The 24260-nt window shown below is 34.7% G+C and overlaps 1 protein-coding gene across 6 annotated transcripts in view; it reads left to right on the forward strand.

Annotated features, from left to right (window-relative positions):
* PIK3C2G (phosphatidylinositol-4-phosphate 3-kinase catalytic subunit type 2 gamma) overlaps positions 1-24260 on the forward strand; it is a 422558-nt gene that overhangs the window by 319821 nt on the left and 78477 nt on the right. For all 6 annotated transcript variants that reach the window (XM_005570265.5, XM_074005892.1, XM_005570267.5 and 3 more), the window contains 3 exons: positions 13405-13594; positions 14082-14203; positions 17621-17729. In XM_005570265.5, coding sequence (XP_005570322.3) covers positions 13405-13594; positions 14082-14203; positions 17621-17729 — 421 coding nt within the window. The remainder of the gene's footprint in view (positions 1-13404; positions 13595-14081; positions 14204-17620; positions 17730-24260) is intronic.

Raw genomic sequence — 24260 nt, forward strand, 5'->3', positions numbered from 1 at the left:
ATATGTAGAAAGCTGAAACTGGATCCCTTAAGTATGCCTTATACAAAAATTAATTCAAGATGGATTAAAAAGACTTAAATGTTAGACCTAAAACCATAAAAATCCTTGAAGAAAACCTAGGCAATACCATTCAGGACATAGGCATGGGCAAGGGCTTCATGTCTAAAACACCAAAAGCAATGGCAGCAAAAGCCAAAATTGACAAATGTGATCTAATTAAACTAAAGAGCTTCTGCACAGCAAAAGAAACTACAGGCAACCTACAGAATGGCAAAAAATGTTTGCAGTCTACCCATCTGACAAAGGGCTAATACCCAGAATCTACAAAGAACTTAAACAAATTTACAAGAAAAAATCAAACAACCCCATCAAAAAGTGGGCAAAAGATATGAACAGACACTTCTCAAAAGAAGACATTTATGCAGGCAACAGACACATGAAAAAATGCTCATCATCACTGGCCATCAGAGAAATGCAAACCAAAACCACAATGAGATACCATCTCACACCAGTTAGAATGGCAATCATTAAAAAGTCAGGAAACAACAGGTGCTGGAGAGGATGTGGAGAAATAGCAACACTTTTACACTGTTGGTGGAACTGTAAACTAATTCAACCATTGTGGAAGACAGTGTGGTGATTCCTCAAGGATCTAGAACTAGAAATACCATTTGACCCAGCCATCCCATTACTGTGTATATAACCAAAGGATTATAAATCATGCTGCTATAAAGACACATGCACACATATGTTTACTGCAGCACTATTCACAATAGCAAAGACTTGGAACCAACCCAAATGTCCATCAATGATAGACTGGATTAAGAAAGTGTGGCACAGATACACCATGGAATACTATGCAGTCATAAAAAAGGATGAGTTCATGTCCTTTGTAGGGACATGGATGAAGCTGGAAACCATCATTCTGAGCAAACTATCACAAGGACAGAAAACCAAACACCACATGTTCTCACTCATAGGTGGGAATTGAACAATGAGAACACTTGGACACAGGGTGGGAACATCGCACACTGAGGCCTGTCGTGGGGTCGGAGGAGGGGGGAGGGATAGCATCAGGAGCTGTACCTAATGTAAATGAGTTAATGGGTGGAGCACACCAACATGGCACATGTATATATATGTAACAAACCTGCATGTTGTGCACATGTACCCTAGAACTTAAAGTATAGTAATAAAAAAAAAATAGTTCACAGGCTAGTGAAAGAGGCAGATATGTTCATATATGGCTATAAGTGCTAAAATAGCAATAAAAAATAAAATAATAATAATAACAAAAAATGTAGACTTGTTTACTTTGTGTAAATAATATTATTATTTTGTGCTGTGTTCTCTGACATCACATGGATTTTAAAACTTGAGACTAAATGCAGACCTCATTGCACATCATTCACCAAAAAAAAAAAAAAAAGTTTTGTCATAGATCCATCATTGGTGTCTTGGTGCTTCAATGAGTGGCATTAATTCATAGATAGATAATTGATAAAAGTATATTATATACATTGAATATGAGCCCCTCTACATTTAAACTCCTTGTTCTTTTTATTTCTTTGTTCTGATAGGCTAAAAGCGTTTTATGCCACTGTTTATTGTGATACAACTACTAAGTTACAGACAAAAGACAAGAAAATCCCCTCTCCCTTCTCCAACAGCCTCACAGATTGGGATCCAGAGCCAAGATCAAGCCATCTCATAACATGTGCGGCTACTTTAAGTGTCCTGGTCCTAACTACAATATTAGCACTAAGAGGCTGCCCCTCTTGACCCTATTTGAGACTTGAAAGAAATAAACAGCTTTTTCCTGCCTCTGTACTCTATTTAGGAACAACCCAAGATTTTACCTCGCTCCTGGACATATCCCTTCTAGGTCAGGAGCCGATCCTAAGAGTTTCAGGGGATGATACATACTGTGTGGCATTAAAAATTCTGTACAATTAATGGTATTTAGAGGGAAAATGAAAGTAAAATTGGTTTGCTGGCCACAGATGCTTTTCACATCATCATCAACTACTCTCTGTTTCCCTCACTCTCTTCCACTCCCCTTACAGCTGAGTGATGTTGAATAGAATCAAGAAAGTATCATGACTCAGTCCCCTGCAAACTGATACTCTCATGTAATATCTCTGCAGGGCTCACTGCTAGGCAACAAAGGCAGCCATCCATTAAAATACTGTCCAAAAGGGTTATTTCAGAAATTTCAATCACTCTCAAACCTCGGGTTAGCTGTCCTCATAAAGACCTAACTTATTTCACAGACCAGACTGGGATCATTAAGCATAAACTTCCCTGCCCACCTCCCCTCCCACATACAGATAGTACTTTTCATTCTATCCATTTTCTTCTCCAAGGGAGTGAGAGGACATTCTTCATGTATGCTCAGATATTCCACTTGGCCTGCCATATAAATTCTCATTTAGTAAGTATATGATCTGTTCTTCAGCTAAAACTGAAGCCAGCTTGAAGCAAAACAAAACCCCACACTTCAAAAAACAAAAACCAAAACAAAACTAAAAGACAAGTTGTTTGCATTCGTGAGCTATTTTGACAGCAAAAGAATCCTGTCTGGTAGCCTTAGATTGAAGGCTCTACATGGAGTCAAACTGTAAGCTAACAAATCCCAGAAACCAATAGGGCTTGGCTAGTTTCTAGTGGAAACACACAGGCCTTCTACAGTTTACCTCTGCTTAGCATATTCTATTGTTCCCTGCCCAGTGCCCAATATTCCCCAGTGTAAATTCCAGAGAGAGACAAACTCTGACTTAACTAGTTGCCTTTGTCCTTACTGGACAAGTTCCTTCATGCGAAGCCACAGTGGATTTCGTTGCCCAGCCTTATTCCTATCATAGATCACCCCTTCACAGAAAAATAGCCTAGAACTTCTTCTGTGAACTTTGAGCTGTGAGGGAAGTCTTAGGAGGGGCCATTAGGCAGAACGGGCACAGTGACCATCCAACAAGTACAACATTGAAACCGTTGGAAATGTGGATGGCATCCAGAGAGTGCACCTGGCCTCCACATCATAGACACAGGAGCCAGAGTCCCTGTACCACTGAAGGTTTGCAGACTCAATTCCAGAAATTCTTTGTTCCCCTCATTCCTTATTTATTTCTCATGGCTAGGGTGTGAGACAAGACTCTTTATGCACAAATGTCTTAAAACATAGTTCAATGATTTTATATCTTGTTTCTCCTCAAAACTGAGAAATAGCACATGGGATGGAAATGCAAATCTTTGTGTACTTTTATCATTAAATTTTATTTTTTTTTTTACTACAATGCAAACTGTGGTTATAACTCCACAAATAAGAACCAATGTTTTCCTTTGTCTCAGCTTAACAATTGATACCTACAGAAATAAACACTACCAAGGGGAGATGGGAACACAGAACCAAAAGAAAATAACAATCAAGAAGTCCAGTTTTTCCTAAATAAGAAAGCAGATTCAAAGGAAAATGTGAATTAAAACAAGTAGAATTTCTCCTCTCATTCTGAAAGTCTCCCATTATTTTTAGTTATAATAACAAACCTGAACTAAATTAACTTTATAAACTATTTTTAACTGCAGATATAACCACTTATAATATCTGTACTTCCTAAGTTGCATGGCCCCGTCACAGTCATTACGATGTTTGATAGTGTGGTTGCTGTTCTAAATTTCTGCAGTAGGGGAAATGCTGTTTTTGAATTATATAAATTAAACTGAGAATTTCCCTAAATTGCCTAAATTCCAAGTCAGGACACACCTTAGCTGTTAAGCTTTGAAAAAAGATTGTAAACTCTTCAGGAGACTATCAGTCTAAAGGTTAAAAGCATTTGCAAAGTTTAATGTACCCACCAAGAGTACCAAAAATCATTACTGAAAAAAGATGAATAGTCCAGATGGCGCTGTTTCCCAGCAGCCATTTTATGCACAACAGCGCTGTGTATCTGTTAATCCCCACTGGTATTTCTAACCCTACGCATTGCATACAATTACTATATACCAGTGATTTAACAAGCAATTAGGCTACAATCGTTTACTATTTTAAAACATAGTTTTCACATTTTAAAGATTTTTATAACCTTAACTATAGCACCATTTATCACTATTGATTTTTCTTTACTGTTGCATGTTAAGATTTATTTTTTTGCTTTCCATACAACTTCCTTTTAATATCATTAATAAAATAAATGGCTTTGGGAGTGGGAATTGAAAACTGGAATATCATTTCACTGGCATATCACTTTATTCATAGTAAGACTAACCCATCAACCCTTCCCTGGTTCCTTGATTCAGTTTGTTCTGATTTAGACCTCAACTTGGAAAACAACAAAGACCTTTAAGTTTGTTAAAGTATTTAAGCCAATATCTAAACTGTAAATCAGGAGGAAGAGGATGGGGAAGAAGATAGAAAATAAGAAAATAAACGCTAAAGCTGCTGTTTGTTCTAATCCTTACCTAATACCTCTCTTGTAGGAGTTCAAGAGAGCACCACAAGCCAGTTTCCTTTGAGCAATAAATTTGTACATTCATTTTCTCTTGTATCCCTCTTTGTATACTTTGCTACCTTTTAGACTCATATGTATTTATTTCTTTACTTATTGGTAGTACATTTTCTGAAATAATATTTGCATAATACTATTTCATTTCCAAAGACTTCTCCTATTTTATCTTGTTTGATCCTATCAATGATCCTGGGAAATAGCATGGTTTAGTAATCAATTATGTTTTATAGATACAGCAATTGAGTCTCCTGAAGTCATTCAACAATGACTTTCTTGAGATGACTGGCATGAGTCATCAACTACATTTTATAGATGCAACAGTTGAATCTCCTGAAATTGTTCAACGATGGCTTTCTTGAGATCATGGGTAGACCTAGTGAGTACAGATTAGAACAAGATTTATTCCTTGCATAATGAGTGCTTTTCCCAGGATACAACTATGCCAAATCATATGGAAAAAAGTTCTGCATATGGAACTCTTAATGTCCTGACTGTCAGATAAATATAAATGTTCTTTAACTTTAATGTCTTCAGATTAGTTGAAAGACCATCATAAGAAAAACATCTACAGGCTTATAGCTAGGTTTCTCAAATTGGTATACCATGCTATCAAAGCCCCAAGGATTAACATGACATATCCTTTTTAGTATCTTATTTTGTTTAAAGGATTAGAACATAAACTTTAAAGTTTGGAGTCAAATGTGTACATACACATTGCATACATGTGCAATCAAAATCATCATGTGCTCTTTTTTCCATGTGTGCAATTTTGATTTTTTAATAATAAAAGTACATAGAAATGAATCATTTTATCATGTACCTAGAATACATTGGCAATGATTGTTACTGAGCTCATTTAAGAATAGTAAAATTTTTTGCTTAAAAAAATATGTGTTTGAATATTCAGTGCAGTATAAATTTGTAGTAAAATAGGAATTATCCGATAGCATACTTCATAAGCTTAAGTAAGAGAAAGCACTGGTCCTATATTTCAGAGATTACCAATTCAGTGCCGAACTACTACTTTTCTTTATGTAATAAAAGAAACTGTGACAAAATTGTGTTAATTCACTGTTCCCCTTGAATGATTAAGAGTGACTTGTAAAGCTGGACACTCAGTCAGTAACTTCAATACAAAAAACAAAGTAATGTGTTTCTTGCACATGCCAGAATACTGCAATGAAATGAAGTTTGAGATTTAGATGAAGAAATTTGCTTATGATGGGTGAGTCAATTGCAACTCTTCCTGTATTTTTATATTATAAACTTACAGTATCAGTGGTAACATAAAGAATGTTCTCATGCAAATTCCTTCACAGAAGCCTTCTGAGAAATATTTTCCTGTGACTGTTAAAGAGACTGACCATTGAAACAGTTATTCTATCCAATTGCCAAATATATGAACAATTTAAACTGTAAATCAAAATATGTTCTCGTAGAAATCTCCATCAGGTGTTGCCTAAGAACCTTCATTCAACTGGCAATGGCGTCGTAGTCATCTCTCCTCAAGGCTTAGTCTGATGTCGCTCATAAGGCAGCGAAAAATGTTTGCCATTTGTAGTCACATATCAACATAAATGTGAATTTAAAAACATTATATTTAATTTGAGAAAAAATAATCTGCCTAGATGCTGAATCTGACCCAGAAGATCAGAGCTCTGGATTCAACTCAGTTTTCTGAGACTGATAGACTCAATTGCCCATTCACATACACAGTGCTAGGAAACCTGTTAGAGGCAATTGTTTCTGATGATAAGCAATTAAAATATTTAGTTTATATAAAAAGTACATATATTATGAAGTAGAATACAATGTGTACACATTTTTTAAGACAGGACCTAAGACTTAAGAAATTTTACACTTATTATAGGTCCCTTTAGACTATGTTCCTTGGCAGCTAGAAATATGTCACTTTTTTTTTAAGCGTTATTTCTATGTAAAAACCAAAGGATCATTGTCTTAGTACCTTTGTTCCACCTGAGAATTCCACAAGTTATTGGCTTATTTTTCTCTGAAAGACAAAATTGAATTATTGTTTGCTTTTCAAAATCCACAGTGAGAGCAGAGACTAAGGAATCAGATAAACATAAGTAGAATTCTTCAGTTACTGCTTCTTAGGTGATGTCACCTTTGGTATGCATTTAACTTCTCCTAGTCATTTTCTTATCTATTGCTGAAATAATTTGACTGCTCTTCTCTAAGGATGAAAAGATTAACATGAAGCATTTAGTGTAGTACCTGCCAAGGGATACATACTTCTTGAGGACAGAAATCTGGTTTCTCTTCTTCACCTCCCAGCACACAGAATAGTGCCTAGCAAGGGAGGGTTAAAAGTGTTTATCAAGACTGCTTGGAGGCTTCCCTTAGGAAACTTAAGAGCTAAAATCCTCCCAGCTGCTGTTTTATTCCTGTAATATAAGGATAATCCAAAGCATAATCCTGCTAATGCTGCCATTAAACAAAATAAATCAGGGAGCTATTACTTGGATAAATTAGATCCTCACAGAGGCCTGAAACCTACTACACTCAGAGTCCCAGTCCCAAGTCCAATCATAGTTAACAGCAGTGTTTTGTCTGACCCGTTAAGTCTGACACCTGAGACATAAGAGATGGATTTGAGTGAAAGTCTGGCCCCCAAACCATGGGCTGACCATAAAGTCTCACCGTTCATCTTCATCCTTCTTACATCCTAACTGTTGGGTAATGTAAGAATAAGGTATGGGCAAAGTTGAGATTTTGTGAGGGTGAGTTCATCAAAACTTAAAATTTATGATTCACAAAATTTAAAACTGATATCTTCACGAGAAGTGAGTACATGCTATCACCCTAAAGCTTTTCACTCCAGCACATAAAATGTGATCAGTAAATATTTGTTGGATCAATGTTCAATGAATGGTAGAGTCTCCATAAATCATGATTAGTATTATACTCCTACTATTATTATTATCCTCATGTCTTTAAACTGCTGATGAAGAAATAAATTAATGTTTTGTACTGCCCTGTTACCTGTAAATTCATAAGTGCAAACAACATCTTTAGAAATGGTGAACACTGGGGAGACGAATGATAGTATCAGAGTCATATTTTAACTTTCTTAGCAAGTGTTGGCCTAAATTGATGTATAATAGTGGAAAAATTTGGAATTTGTTCAAAAAAGTTTAAGACCAGAACAAGACAAATGGCCCTGAATTTTTATGAAATTAAAGGGAAAATTATTAAACATAATTGAAGTACATTTGTAACATTGAGGACATGGCAGATTAGTTGTAAAGAATACATTGCATGATCACTTTGATAGATGCCAACCCAGAAAAGTCATACTGGATTACATTCAACATCCATTCCTCCTGGAAAATTTTAGTACACTCAGAATAGATCCAAGCTTAGATAAGCATCATGCTTTCAAAAGTTAAAAATTATAAGCATTCTCATTAATGGTGGGGAAAAGATAGTATATTCTATATTGATAATAAAGCTCTCTAATTAAACTTTGTTATGCAGTTTTTTTTTTCAGGTGGATAATACAATAAGTAATACAATCCCAGAGAATTAGCACACACACATACAAAAAATCAAAATAACAAGAATTTAGTAAAATAAGTTGTTACAAAGTAAACATTTAAGACTCAGTACTTTAAAAATTAAAAAGAAAATATATGATCACCTAAATAGGTACATAAAATGTAGTTAATAAAATGTAGAACCATTCATTTAGGAAAAAAATAGAAATAGAAAAAAGTATCATTAACATATAGCTAAAAACCTACAGAAAACATTACACTTAACAGTAAACACTGAAAGATTTTCCTTTGTAATCAGGAACACACCAACAATGCTTGCTATCACCACTTCCATTTAATATTGAAGTAGAAGTTTCTTAGCAGTGCAGAGTGACCAAAACAACCACTACCATTATTTGCAGGTTACATGACTGTGGTACATACAAATTTCAAAAGAATACACATATGTTGTTAAAATTAATAAGAGTTAAAAAATCTACTCATATATTATTGAATGTTAATTAAAAGTTAGTAAAAGATAGCATTTATGTCACATAAAATATGCCAAACCAAAGAATAACTCCAACAAAAAATATGCAAGACCAAACTAAATAGAACAATATACCACATTACCACATTTGTGAACTGAATGTCTTAATACTATAGAGATGTTAATATTCTCCAAATTGATTTGTGATTTACATACAGTACCATTCAAAATCCTCTCCTATTTGTTTTGTGTGTGGGTGAACTTGATAAGCTAATTCTAAAATATATTTAGGAGGTCAAAATGGCCTAGAATAGTGAAGAACCCCCTAAAGAAAATGAGATAAAATAATTGTTATCCTGGATTTCAAGATGTACTATAAAGTTCCAGCTATTTAGGATAGTGTAATACTGATACAGAGATAAACAAAGAAATGACTGCAACAAAATGAGGAGGCCAGAAACAGGCTTTTGTATATATAGACCCTTGGTTTTGGGCAAAGTTAAACAGTAAAGAAAAAAAAAAAAAAGTCTTTGCAATTTAAAAAATTGTTAAATTAAACATTTTTCATCCATATTTGGAGAAACCATGAGGCCATTTAAAAATATGATTTAATGCTATGTTCTGAATTAGAAAGATTGTTCAGTCATTCAACAAATATTTTTGGATCACTTACTATGTACCAGTTACTATTAATTTTTTCCTGTAAAATATATTATTAAGTTAACAAAAAACAAATTGCAACATTACATACAATTGTGATTCTTCTCTAACTCTCATCTCACACAAAGTCAAAGTTCTTACGCAATTGTGCACTTTAGGTCTTTGATTCCCTTCTTTCTCTACTCACTTTATGTCAGCAACACTGCCTTCCTTTTGCTGTTCATTAAACACTCTAGCCATTCATGTACCTCTGAGCTTGTGGACTACCTGTTGCTTCTGCCTAAAATGCATTTCATCAGAAATTCCCATGGTCTACCTTCATGGCAAGTTAAGGTCTTTGTCAAATCATTCAGCTCATCTTTTTAGTGAGATAAGCACTTTTCAGTGGGCATCCTATTTAAAATTGTAGTACTATTATCTACCCCCATATTTCCTCTCCCTATTTCCTATTTTCTTTTATAATACATGTTACTTTATCAAATTATATATTTTTACTTGATTAATTACTATCAGAATTTTATATTATACAAATTCTAAAAGAGCAAAAAACTTCCATCTCTTTTGTTCATTGCTAAATCCCACCACTAGAATAGTACCTAGCATGTAATAGGAATAAGGACAATGTGTGTGTCTATGTGTTTGCATATCTGTATGTTTGCATGTCTGTGTGTTTGCACAAATATATAGAGAAAGTTCAAAAAAGAATGATGTCAAACTGCTTACGGTGGTTATTTCTGGGGAGGAGCACTGGTCTCCCATGGAGGAAAGAAAAAGGGAACCTTTCACATTTTACTTTATATTTTCCTGTGTTGCTTGAATTATATATGCTAAAATGCCAAGTTTTTAAATGTCTCTAAATCTCTTACATACAACAGGCAAATCAACCAGGATAGCAAAATCCAAAAGCTTGGACAACATTTATGACAAAACTAGGTAACAAGGTATACCCAAGAACCGTATAATAAAAGCAGGTGGAGGCAAACCATTAAGTTACAAGATTTGTGTGGTATGAGCATTTGGACAGAAGGAAGCTAAGGGAAACCACAGGTACTCTGGCTGACCTGAGAGCAGTACTCCAAAAGAGTCAACAGGTACTGGTTGGAAGCTGAGCAGGCTAATTTGAGAAAAGCCGTTGAAATTGGAAGTACTTTTTGCACACTCTATTTCACAGGCAAGGGTGAGGGTTCTGTGGCAAATATAAAAAGATTAGGCAGTCTATGAATTCTCAAATTTAACTGGGGCTTTCTTCCAAGAAGAAGTCTCGCTCACACTGAAGAGAAACTGTTGCAAATATAATCCAACTTGTGTGGACAAGCGATAATATTAGCAAAGGGAAAATCAAAGTCCAGAAAGTTGGAGGGAGGGGATCAAAGGAGAAATATCCCAGAATGTATTATATGAAATTATATATATATATATACTTTTTTGAGACAAAGCTTTGCTCTTGTTGCGTAGGCTGGAGTGCAGTGGCACAATCACGGCTCACTGCAACCTCCATCTCCCAGGTTCAAGCAATTCTCCTGCCTCCGCCTCACAAGTAGCTGAGATTACAGGCATCTGCCACCATACCTGGCTAATTTTTTGTATTTTTAGTAGAGACGGGGTTTCACTAGTCTCAACCTCCCGACCTCAGGTGATCTACCCGCCTTGGCCTCCCAAAGTGCTGGGATTACAGGCATGAGCCGCTGCGCCTGGCAAAAATCATTTTTTTAAAATCACTATGTGACAGCAACAGAAAAGGAAACCCCAGACCCTAAAAAATCTTCTACTCCTTCCTGAAAGTTCAGGAATACTCATTTTATATAAAAATGAACAAGAAAAATGACCATGGTTGAAAGTCATACAGAATTACAAGAAAAAGAGAAATAAGAAGCAAAATAATATCCTTACAAAAAATGTGGACCAGAAAGACATGCCAACAAAAAGGATAAACTGTATCCTTATATATTGAGATAAAAGAAATTAAGAAAATGATAAATATATGAAGGAACAACATAGACCACAATTAGGAAACCTCAGCAAGGAAGTGAGTGAACCCAAGAAAGAATTAGAAATAAAAGAAAACATGATTTTACAAACAATAAGCTAGAAGAGACATAGGAATGAACAAACACAACACACAATGCCTAAGAGAGAAGGTAAAAACAGAGAGCACTTTTAAAATAAAAAAGAAATAAAGAAAGGCAATGAAGATCCAATGTACATATAATAGTACTCCCTGAAAAAAAGAAAACCAAATAATATATAAAACTATATCAAAACTAAATAGTATATTTAGTATTTTAACAAATGCTAAGACTATAATTTAAGAAAAAAATTTCAAAAGTGGAAGGATTTGAAATTACATATTGACAGGGCACATTGCCTATTCAAAAAAATGACCCAGAAAAACCAATACAGAAGCATGTTTTAGAAAAACTACTGAACTTTGCAGAAAGAGAAACTTCCTTTAAGCATGTAGGCAGGAAGACTAACTCACTTATATGGGAAATAATTTACTATGTCATCAGAGTTTTGAATAGTAATCCTTTGTTCCAGAAGAAAATAGAATAGCTTTATGGCACTCAAAAAAGAAAATGTGAGCTAATGATGTCATATCCAGGCAAACTAACTAGCAAGTATAAAGGCCACAGACCAACTGTTGTCAGCTTACAAGAAATCAGAAACTTATTTCCTTGAGCACTTCTTGAAGAATTTACTGGAACATGAGTTTCAGATAAAGTGACTGGAGAGACGTGGGCATAAGGACTGGTAGAGTTTATAATTAAGTGAAGGTTATAAGAGAAACTGAAAAATGTGTTTAGTATATACACTATACAATACAGTTCAATTATACTATACAATTGTAGGTCAACAAAAAATGGAGGTGGGTTTAGACAGGCATCCGGGCACATGCCTGTAATCCTAGCTACTCAGGAAGCTGAGGAGGGAGGATCCTTTGAGCCTAGAATTCAGACGCTGCAGTGAGCTACTATCTCACCACTGTAGTCCAGACTGGGTGACAGAGTAAGACCCTATCTCTGAAAAAAAAAAAAAAAAAAAAGGAAGTGGGGGCTAGGAGGAGGCACAAATTAAAAGTAGAATAAGCATACTGTTTGCTTTATAGTATTAACTGAGATTAAAAGGGTAATATTACAAGTCAGATACTGGAGAAAATGGAACAAACAGTATGAAGAAAGAAGCTATTAGCTGATTTCAATATTGCTCTCAATAGAGAATGAATTAAAAATAAAAAAAGAAAAGGTAAAGGAAAATATAGAAATATATTATTATACCATTAGAATGCAAACTTTCTTAAATACAAAAAAAAACCTCTAAAAAGCAGAGACAACAAAAAACACCAAAAACAAAGGAAAACAAATCAAAGAATGAAAAATATTTTATATAAAATACTTGTCTGTTAACTATAGGACTTAAGTATGCTACCTTTTTAAAGAAAAACATAAAAATATACAAAAATAAAATTTAAATTAAAAATTAAACAATGAAAGTTGAGCCATAAGTGTTAAAACAGTTTAAATATAAGAGAAGGGAAAGAATAGGGTAGAAAGTACGGGAATAGCTACTAGGCTTCTTTGAATTTACATTACTTAACTTCTGGAATTATGTAAATATTTTAAATAATTATAAGCTGGAATTAAATTTTTTTAAAATTCCCCCAAATAAACAACAAAATCCTTTTTTTTTTTTTTTTTTTTTTTTTGAGGCAGAGTCTTGCTCTGTCACTCAGACTGGAGTGCAGTGGCGCTATCTCGGCTCACTGCAAGCTCCGCTTCCCAGGCTCACCCCATTCTCCTGCCTCAGCCTCCCAAGTAGCTGGAACTACAGGCGCCCGCCACCACACCTGGCTAATTTTTTTGTACTTTTAGTAGAGATGGGTTTCACCACGTTAGCCAGGATGGTCTCGATCTCCTGACCTCGTGATCCACCCACCTCAGCCTCCCAAAGTGCTGGGATTACAGGCGTGAGCCACCGCCCCCGGCCACAACAAAATCTTAAAATGTGGTCATACAATATAGCAACTACAGTTTTATATTTCATCACAAGAATTTCTTGTATATTTATTTGCTAACAACTCCAGATGCAAACTTGAAATTTATACAAATAACATTTAATAGTTGGGCTCCAAATAAATACACATGGTTCTTGGCTTTTTCCCCTCACACTGACAAACACAAAGAAACAGATCATAACTGAAATGACTAGATGCAGAGGAGTGTTACTCACCATCTTTTCTTTTACATTTCTCTAGGAAAATAAAGGAAAGTCTGGAGTGTTTCCCTGTTAAATTGAACAACTTGATCCACACACTTGCACAAATGTCAGCCATAAGCCCTGCCAAATCTACTTCACAGACTTTTCCTCAGGAACCCTGTTTGCTGAGTACAACTAGGTTGATTCAAACAGCAACAATTTTAGGGTTCAGCAAGAAATCCAGTAATGTAAGTTTAAAATCTGTCATCTTGACTTAAGTATCACTTGACTTTATCTCAGACTTCCCTTCACTATCCTACACAGCCTTTCTTATAGCATAATTTTTTTACTATGCAAATGAAAAATTATTTACAATTTAAGCAGAAGTGTCATTAAGAGGATGTTCCAAGAAAAAAATCATAACAACAAGAGCTATGAGTAGAGAACCATCAAAGAGAACAATTCCTGCCCTGTGGTAGAGTATAAATCAATAACTGATTAAAATGTCCACAAGAACAGCAAAAATTAGGCAATCTCTTCCTAGCACATACGATTATGATACTCTTAGATATTATTTATAGGTAATTTTGCCTTTACAAAATGCATCTCCTGGCTTTTATGATAATGTTTTGCAGAAAGGTTCTCCCTTTGTTTGGTTTACATAAAATAGGGTTTCAGAATGTATCACAGGCTGATATTGCCATCTTTTGATTTCTATCTATTTACTTTCTGCAGCTGTATCTGATCCAGGTGACACACAGCAACAACGAAACAAGCCTGATAGAAAAATCATTTGACCAGTTTTCAAAACTTCACAGCCAACTTCAGAAGCAGTTTGCATCATTGACTCTCCCAGAGTAAGGCACTGTCCTTTTACATTGTTTTGCCTTCAGTACTTGTCCTTGAGCAAAAAGAAAAATTATGGTTATGGGATTTTCTATTTGTGAGCAACACAGTATTCTGACTCCAATGCCATTGAATCCATCCCAGCAGAGTCTGAATTGCTCTCAGAGTGAGGAATCTTTTGTCTCATAAAACAGAACAAGGTTTGCAATTTTCTTTTTACTTCCAGTCATTGATTTTGTAGACAGACAATTTCAAAAGTCACTTCGTTTTTCTTCGATTATTGGAAAAATGGTCTCATTTGCCTGTTTTTAATTTAATCCTCTTAGTTATTTTTTATAAAAATACAATTGAAATTGAAATTGCAGAAGAAAATTGGATATGTTTACTTCTTCAACAAATAACTGTAATATAAAGTCTATATATATAGGCTTATTAATATACATATTTAATTATATATAATTATATATGCTTATTAAATATATACATTTAATTTTAATACCAGAAAAATGTAAACATATTTATATCAATTAGTATATTACTAACTCATTTTGTTGCCATTAATTTTTAACTTTGAAATTATTAACTTGCATTATCTAAATTGAATTTGTTATTTTGATCATTTTGAAGCCATCTTGAAAATCATCATTTTCATTTATGTTATAATGGAAAAATGTTAACCATAAGCAAACTAAAAATATCATAAAAATTACTTCTGTTCAAATAACCCTTCAAAAATTCATTACTTAGAAGCAGTCAAATTTTGATCATAGACTTCAGTCTATAAAAAAGGTGTACTTTGATTTTAAAAATGTGAGCTTTCCAGAAATTATGATATTGCATTTATGTTAATCAGATGTTTTATCTACAGTGAGATTTTTGTTAAGTAAATGGTCCTTTTATGATATAATTGTTTATACTTTACCTGGCATACTTTATACATGTGGATTTTTACTTGGCTTTCAGGATTTAGTCACTTTCCAAAATACAAATATAAGCAAAGTTAGTACATAGAGAAATATTACACATTATTAAAAATTGAGTAGTTCACATTCATGAAAAAAACTGTACTGGCATATATAACAGGGATTTTTGAAATGCAGATACTTTAAGCATCAGGAAGTCAAGAAATTAAGAGCATACTCAAGAGACTGAGAGGGAGATAAAGTCATTCTGGAAACTTTTAGAAGTAACATCAAGTTTTAGAATTATCAAAAAATCTGATAGAATAACAGAAAATAAAGAAACACCGGCAAAAAAACTCAGTGTTTGGCTGGAAATACCACATTCAAAATCAATGTTTGCTGTGATAACCCTACTAATTAATAATTGAGAAGAGTAAGCTCATCTTTGTTTAATGGCTATCCTTTTTCGGTTTCAAAAATGTCTCTGTTCTACACTGTACCTCACCAATACACATCAGTATAACTTGTAAAACTTTAGAAATTCTAATAATCCATCTCAATTGGCCTCTTTTCAGTTTTCAGCTTTTGTTAGGATTCTGCTTTGCTCATTACTGCTGCCTGGAGCTTCTTACATTGATTTTCAAACTGTGTAAGCAACCTGTGGAGGCAAGGAACATTTTGTTCTATGTTCCCTGAACACTGTTTGCATGCTGACACTCTCAAAGGGGCCCAGGCTTACAGTGATGCACACAAATGAAGGATGAAGATTCTCTACGACTTCTACATTTACTGAGAGAAGCCCTAAGAGAGTTATGTAAATGTCATCTGGAAGGCATGATCAGAAAGTCAGAGTCATGAAGAATGAAATTCTAATCAGTTCATACCATGTAACAGTGGACTTCAAATCAGCTATTTGTGTTTCTGGGTAACTTCCAAGGGTACACAACATGAAAATATTCCTTAAAATTAATAATCTTTTTTAGAAAATTAATATGCTTGGTGAGAGTTGACTTTCTTCTCCCAACCATCCAAAATTTTATTTTGGTACACTGATCAGGTTATAGAAACTTCTGAGGACCAGACAAAAGGGCAAATCAAAATATTGGTGTTGGTACTGAGAAAATGAATTACTCTAATAATCAAATATCAAATCAAATCTTTGTCACATGTTTTCTTACCTTTGTTGTGAATGAAATTGAGGGAGGATATGATGATACTGTCAGACAAAAGATCATAAAAAGTAATTTTCAATAACTGCTATATTTGACATTTAACTCGAAGAAGTTTCAATTAAATGACAGTATTATAGAAGCATTCCTCAACTTTCACATACTTATTTATATGTAAGATGTTTTAGGACATATATCTATAAAAATATTAACAAAGTAGCAGAATTGACATAGACTTCTGGTTTATTCTACCAACAAGGAAAATTCACAGACAGACAAATTAATACTTAAAACCAGCCTAATCTCTCATTTATCAAATTCATTTCTCCCAAAAAAATACTATGCATATATAGATATATAGAATATAGATCTATCTATCTTCTATGCTATATGTTCAATTGATTGTATACTAGTACTAATTTTCGTGATTCAATTTGGATGAAAAATTTTAAAGACTTAAGTCTTAGAGTCTGCAAGAGACTTTAAAAAATAAAATGTTCATTGTTTAAATATACAAGCATAGAGTTTTGGACTTTCCTGACATTTCCAACAGGAATCAGTAGGGTGTCATGAAATTATCACATACCTCTGTGTCTTTGCTGACTGTCCTTTATTATCCTCCATGTTCATTTCCCCTCCAAGCATGGTAGCCAAGCCGTGGTTCCTACCAAAGAAGCAGAAGTGTGGATGAGGCAGCAGTATGATTGGAGTCAGAGGAGGCTGCTAGGTAGTTCCTAAAAAGGTATATGTAGACAGCAAGATATGTTACCAAAGGCTACCTATTACCGGTCATCCCACATAATAATTGGTCTTAATCAAGTTCAAGCCATCAAGATGAATCATCAGATTGTGCAAAGGAAATTCTGCAAGTAGACAGACTCTTGGGGAAAGTGTTACTATTTTGTAGAAGGCTAAGAGCAGATGGAAGTATAAGTCACTTGCTAAAATGCTTAATTTAGTTAGTATAATGGTGTCTCTAGTGAACCCAGAAGCAACAATGTAATCTGAACCTTTTGAAAAATTTTGAACCGTTAACTTCAGTCTTTTTTTAAGACCCCACATATGTTTAAAAGACAAAATGTGTGGTCTGCCATTAATACAGTAAGAAGGGACATATAAATTGATTTAATATGTCAAATTAAATTAAGTTAGTATTAATATTAATGACCGTTAATATGGCATGAATGACCACAGCCATATTAATAAAACTTCCAGGATTAATCACGTAGACTATGACTTTTTCAAATGTTTTCTTTGGCCCTTCCATCTGATACCGCTGTAACTTCGTGAACAATCCTAAGATGAAAAGGCCGGTTTTCAAACTAATGAAGATAACTTGTTTTTTCTCTTAAAACAGGTTTCCTCATTGGTGGCACCTACCTTTTACAAATTCAGATCACAAAAGATTTGGAGATCTAAATCATTACATGGAACAGATATTAAATGGATCATGTGAAGTTACAAATGTAAGTTACAATTTATTTTTCTATTTTTACATAAAACATCAACTATTTATATGTTATTAGTGAGTGAGGTGGTTTATGCCTGTAATCCCAGTACTTTGGGAGGTCAAGGTGGGAAGATTGCTTGAAGCCAGGAGTTTAAGTCAATCCTGGGCAACAAAACGAGACCTCGTCTCTACAAAAAATTTTTCGAATTATCCAGGCATGGTGACACATGCCTGTAGTCCCAGCTACTCGGGAGGCTGAGGCAGAAGAATCATTTGAGCCCAGGAGTTGGAAGCTGCAGTGAGCTATAACAGTGTCACTGCACTCCAGCCTGGGTGACAGACCCAGATTCCATCTCTAATAATAATAATATTTTATGATAACATTCCTTGGGTTCATTCATTCAATGAATATGTATGCCTGATTTTGTATGAAATACATGAACTGAGAACTGTGGAGCAGCAAAACAAGTATAGAACCTTGACTTCAAATAACTTCAATGAAGTAATACGTGATAAACGGACTATCAGTGCCGTGAAGTGCTCTAGAGTTTTAGAGGAGTAAGAATCATTCCCGATGCAATAATAAAGTTTCAAGGAGAAGAGAGCATCTGAGCCGAACCTTTAACACTGAGTAGGATTTAACAGAGGTGGCCTGGGGAAATGTCTCAACAATATAAGAAAAATTATGAGTGAGAAAAAACAAAAAGAAATTGTATTTTTAAAATTTAAATCTGTTGCTGCTGTGACAAGTTACCACAGATTTGGTGGCTTAAAACAGTACATATCAATTTTCTTTCAGTTCTGGAATTTAGAAGTCTGAAAAACAGGTTTTATGGGATTAAAATCAAAATGTTGGTGGGCTTGTTGTGGAACCTTTTCAATTTCTAGAGGTTGGTTGTGTTCCTTGGCTTGTGGCTCTGTTCCAGCAACACAGTGGCACACTCTGACCTCTGACCGTGTCATCACATCTGCTTTGGCTCAAATTCTGACCCTCCTGCCTTCCTCTCAGAAGCGCTTTTATGATTACATTGTGTCCATCTGGGCAACTTAGGATAATCTCACCATTTCAGGATTCCTAATGTAATTCTATCTGCAAAGTCTCTTTTGCCCTGTAAGGTAACATATTCAGAGTTTCCAGGGATTAGGACATGAACATCTTTTGGTAGAAGGTATTATTCTGCCTCTCATGGGGATCTAAGAAAAAGCGCAAGGACACAGTTCTGATGGATCTCAGCTTTCTTGTGATGTAAGAGTTTGGACGCCAAGCCCAAGTCGTTAGAAACTAAAACTAAGCCTTGAACTTATTAGTCAGTGTTCTCCAGAGAAACTGAACCAACAAAACTGTGTGTGTGTGTGTGTGTGAGAGAGAGAGAGAGAGAGAGAAAGAGAGAGAGAGAGAGAGAGAACAAATTTGTTTAATTGGCTCACATGATTGTGGAGGTGCAAATCCAAAATCTGTAGGGCAGGCTGGCAGGCTGGAGATCAGAGAAGATTATTTACCATCCAAGTCCCAAGGCATTCTGCTCAGAGTTCAGTCTTGGTTCTGTTCAGGTATTCAATTGATTGGATGAGGCCTACCCATATTATGAAGAATAATATGCTTTACTCAAACTCTGCCAATTTCAGTATGAGTCTCATTCAATAAAACACCTTCACGGAAACATCCACAATAATGTTTAAACAGGGACACTGTGACCCAGCCAAGCTGACACACAAAATTAACCATCACAAGAGTCGTGAGGAACTGAAAACACTGTGAAGCACGATGCCCCTCACCACTTTGGTAGATTTTGGTCCTCCTTACTAGACTAGCACATTGTTCTTCTATTTTTTCTTTTCATTTTTAAATTGTAAAATGTAAACACACATTCAGAAAAAAATCCACAAAAGAAAATTAAACCGTTCAAGGATAAATTATAAGAACATCTAACCATGCAGTAATTTCAAAACATGTCTGAAAATTGTTTGCCACCCTCCCATCAAGAGGAGGCAGCTTGTGTCCCAACCTCTTGATCCCAAGAGGGCTTCTGTCATTTGCTCATCAAATAGAATATGGTTGAAGTGACCCTTTATGACTTCCAAGGTAGGTTAGAAAATGCCATGCACCTTCTAACAATTTCTTTTGGAATGGTCACTGCAGGAGCCTTCAGTTGCCATCTTTCAAGCTGACCTACCCTGAGTCTGCCAGGTAGAGAAACCAAAAAGATTAAATACAAAGAGACATGTCTAAGGAACAGCAACTGATCCAGTCCCCAGCTGGGACTCCATCCCCAGCCACCAAATGATCACAGTCTCATCAGAGACCCCAAGCAGAACACCCAGCTGAGCCCTGTCAAACACCTGAACTAAGAGATAATAATACAATGACTGGTCTTAAGCCAATAATGCAGTGATAGCCCATTTCCAAGATTCATGGATTTTTATCGTTGCATAATATTTTATTATATGAATATATTATAATTCATCTGTAGATACTGCTCTACATAGACTTTTGGAATGTTTCCAGTTTGAGGCTATTACAAACCATAATGTTATGAACATTCTTTCACATGCATGACTCAGTATCCACGTGTTGTTCTTACACCCAGGAATAGAATTTCCAGATTGTAGGATACACCCAGGAATAGAATTTCCAGATTGTAGGATATGCTTATTTCAACTTTGTGATGGTCAGTTTGTTCTCTCCTTTGCAATAAATACCTTTTCCAATTTTCTATTCTTGGTATTGTTAATCTTTTAAATTGGGGCCATTCTGGTTGGTGTGCATCTCACTGAACTCTTAGCTTGCATTTTCCTGTTACTAATGAGCTTGAACACTTTTCGATATGTTTTTTGGTCATTCGGATATCCTCTTTCGTGAAATGCCAGTTCACATCTCTTTACCATGTTTCTATTCAGTTAACATTCATTTATTGATTCATTTCTTGGTTGAAATTGTTAGAAGGTGTATTTCTTCATATATTCTGGATAGAAGTTCTTTATTATTTAAACAGATTGAAAAAATTTTCTCATACTCTGTACCTTGTCCCTTTGCTGTCTCTATCATGTCTCCTGATGAACAGAAATGCTTAATTTTAATGAAGTGAAATGTATCAATATTTTCCTAGTAAGAACATACCCTACCTCAATGTCATAAATGTGTGAATCTTTTGGGATGATCCATGATCAACGGCTCTTCTCCTTTATTTAGGTTTACAATGTGCCTTTCATGTAATACTTCTTTATCCGTAAAAAAAAATGCACATTTTTTTTGAGAAGGAGTTTTGCTCGTCACCCACGCTGGAGTGCAATGGCGTGATCTCAGCTCACAGCAACCTCTGCCTCCCAGGTTCAAGAAATTCTCCCACCTCAGCCTCCCCAGTAGCTGGGATTACAGGTGCCCACGACCACACCCAGCCTATTTTTGTATTTTTAGTAGAGACGGGGTTTCACCATGTTAGCCAGGCTGATCTCGAACTCCTGACCTCAGGTGATCTGCCTGCCTCGGCCTCCCAAAGTGCTGGGATTACAGGCATGAGCCACTGTGCCCAGCCTGAGATGCACACTTTATTAACGTACACACTCAAGCAGCAGGTAGAGAACAAGAGAGAGAGGGCAAGGAACCTGTGGACCAAGGCCTTTATTGCAGTGTAGGGCATTATCCAAGCAGGTTTCCCACAGGGAGTTCTAATTAGAGGTTTTAGAGCAAGCAGGCTCAGGTTCTATAGAGGTGCATGGTGACTGAAAGTAGTCATTGTAGCATATCTAAGCAATATAAGCAGTGTGTGGGTATGAGTGGAGTGAGTCAAGAAGGTTATGTCTATCTGACCCATAGAGAGATGGTCACCAGGAGGTAGTTGCATAAGAAATATCTCGATCGACCACATCAAGGAGCTCAAAGACAAACAACTGAAAACTATCAAAGATGACTAAGACTTGCTTCTCGGATTTGAAAGTGCAACTTATATTCAAAATAAATGCCAAGGCAATTAAAAATTATAGATTCACTACAGATGGCTGCTTAACTTTACTTTCAACCTATCTAACTTACACATTTAAAATTTGAATCCCTTTTTCTAGTAAAGGTTTGATTGCACCCCACAAATCTCTCTCTATAATATTGTATATATAAATTTGATATACAATACCATATTTTCTTTCTTATTCTTTCAAAATATTTATAAACTATTCATTGTGATTTCTCTTATGGCCATGGGTTTTTAAGAAATACTTTTTAATTTTTTCAAATATATTTAGCCTTTTTATTTTTGTTATTTTATTTCTAGCTTAAGTATGTCAGAAAACACACCTATAGTTTCAATTTTTTCTAAATTTTGCGATGTTTTATGGTCCTAAATATGGTCAATTTCGGTAAAAATTCCATGCGTGCTTTAGAAGAATGCACCCCGTAGTTGTGAGACGCAGTGTTCTACACATGTGTATTAGTGCAAACTGTCATCTTCACTGATTTTTGTTTGTTTGTACCAGTAGAGGTTTTTAGAAATATTCCACTATATTAATATATCTAACTACTTCTCATTATCTTCCTGTTAATTTTTGCTTTGTATGTATTGTGGCTGTTATTAGGATCACTTACATGGAGAATTATTATATTTTCCCATTATACTGAAATTTTCACTAACATTCTTGTGTCTCTCCTATCTCTAACAATGCCTTTTGTCTGAAAAATCTTTCTTCTGTATCACTAATATAGCCAGGCCAGCTTTATTTTGGCTAGTGTCTGCATGACACAACTTTTTCCATTGCTTTACTTTCATCATTTCACATTTTTCCATTTCAGTGATCACTCTTATAAGGAACACACAGATGGGTTTTCTTCTAAATCTAGTAACATAATTTTCATCTTTTACTTATACTGTGTAATTATTTACATTTGCTACTGTCATCGATATATATGTGTGTGCATGTGTCTGTGCGTATATGTTATACTCAATCTATCACTTAAATGCTTTCTCTCTTTTCTTCCATTCTTTTTTTAAATTTAGTATTTATTTTTCCATTTTGTCCTATGTAGCCTCAGGAGTCATAAACTCTTTTACTGTTAGGAATTACCATAGACATTAAAGTATGTGCCTTTGACTTATTTAAGTCTAATATAAATTAGAATTTTTAGGAATTTCCCAATGATACAAGGTCCTTAGAGCCCTATGCCTATTTAACCCCCTTGTGTCTTATATGCTTTACAGATAATGTATATCTATATCTGTATCTATAAACTTAAGTAGTTATTATTTTTAATTCATATAATCAACATTTGTTTAGTCTTTTATTCTTGAGGGATTTTTTGCTGACAATACTATTTTAATAGCAATTATATAAAATATAATTATATATAGCTATATATATAGCTTTTATAATATAAAGCCTTATTATATATAGCTTTATATATAAATATATACATATAATAAAGTTTTATATTATTAAATATAAAATTTATATAATAAAGCTTTATATAGGTAGCTATATCAATATACCTGCTGATATATATAAATATAATCTGCTGATAAATATCTGCTTTTGTTTTTTTGCAGTTTTACTATAGTCTACTCAAATGTAATGTTGTTACTTTTATCATGTTTGAGCTTCAGAGCTTCTCGAATTTGTGCTATGATGTCTTTCATCAGTTTTGGAAAGTTTTCAGACATTATGACTTCAAATATTGCTTGTACCATTTCTTCTCTTTTTCTAGGACTGTAATAACATATATGTTAAACCTCTTCATTTTAGCCTTTATGCCTCCTACTCTTACCTGTATTTTTTAATCATTTTGTCTCCTCATGCTTCATTCTGAGTAGCTTCATCTGACATAATTTCTGGGTTATTAATTCTCTTTTATCTGTATTTAATATGTTATTAAACTCATTCTTTGAGTTCTTAATTTCAAATATTATGTTTTTCAGTTTTATTTTTTCCATTTTTATGTGAGTTTCCCATTTTTACTGAAAATCTCAGCCTTTTGTATATATCTTTGCGAACAGTAAGTATAGTTATTTTTAAATCTTTCCTAAAACTCCACTATTGAGAATCACTCCATGTATGATTCTAATGTGTAATGTTTCTACTGATTTTCAATCATGTAGTCTTGTTCACTTGTAAGTTTAGTTATTTTCTTTTTTATTGTGGCCAGATATTATACTGCAATATCCTTTGTAGAAATAATTTACCAACTAGGTTACTATTATCGTAGTGTGGAAAATAATTAAATATAGGGACATTAACAATCTAAAATTGCCAAAATTCAATTGCAGCAATTCAGATTATTTTAAACTGAAATATAGCCTTTGTGAGGGCCTCTTTCTGGTTCATCCTTATTCCTCAGATATAGCCATCTGGGGTCCAGACCCAAGGGGAGGCAGATTCACCAGCAGCCTACCTGGCAGTCCTGGATTCAATTTCCTTCCCTCCTGTGTCTGCAAAGTGGTCAAAAGTGCTGCTTAACTTCTCAGCCTCTCAACTGCTCCCACTTGCATGAGTAAACACCCACGCCAGAGAAGCAGTGCCAAATCTTGGACTCACATTCCTGAATCTGTGTCTTCCTTCCAGATCC

This window comes from Macaca fascicularis, chromosome 11 (assembly GCF_037993035.2).
Source record: "Macaca fascicularis isolate 582-1 chromosome 11, T2T-MFA8v1.1".
NCBI lineage: Eukaryota > Metazoa > Chordata > Mammalia > Primates > Cercopithecidae > Macaca > Macaca fascicularis.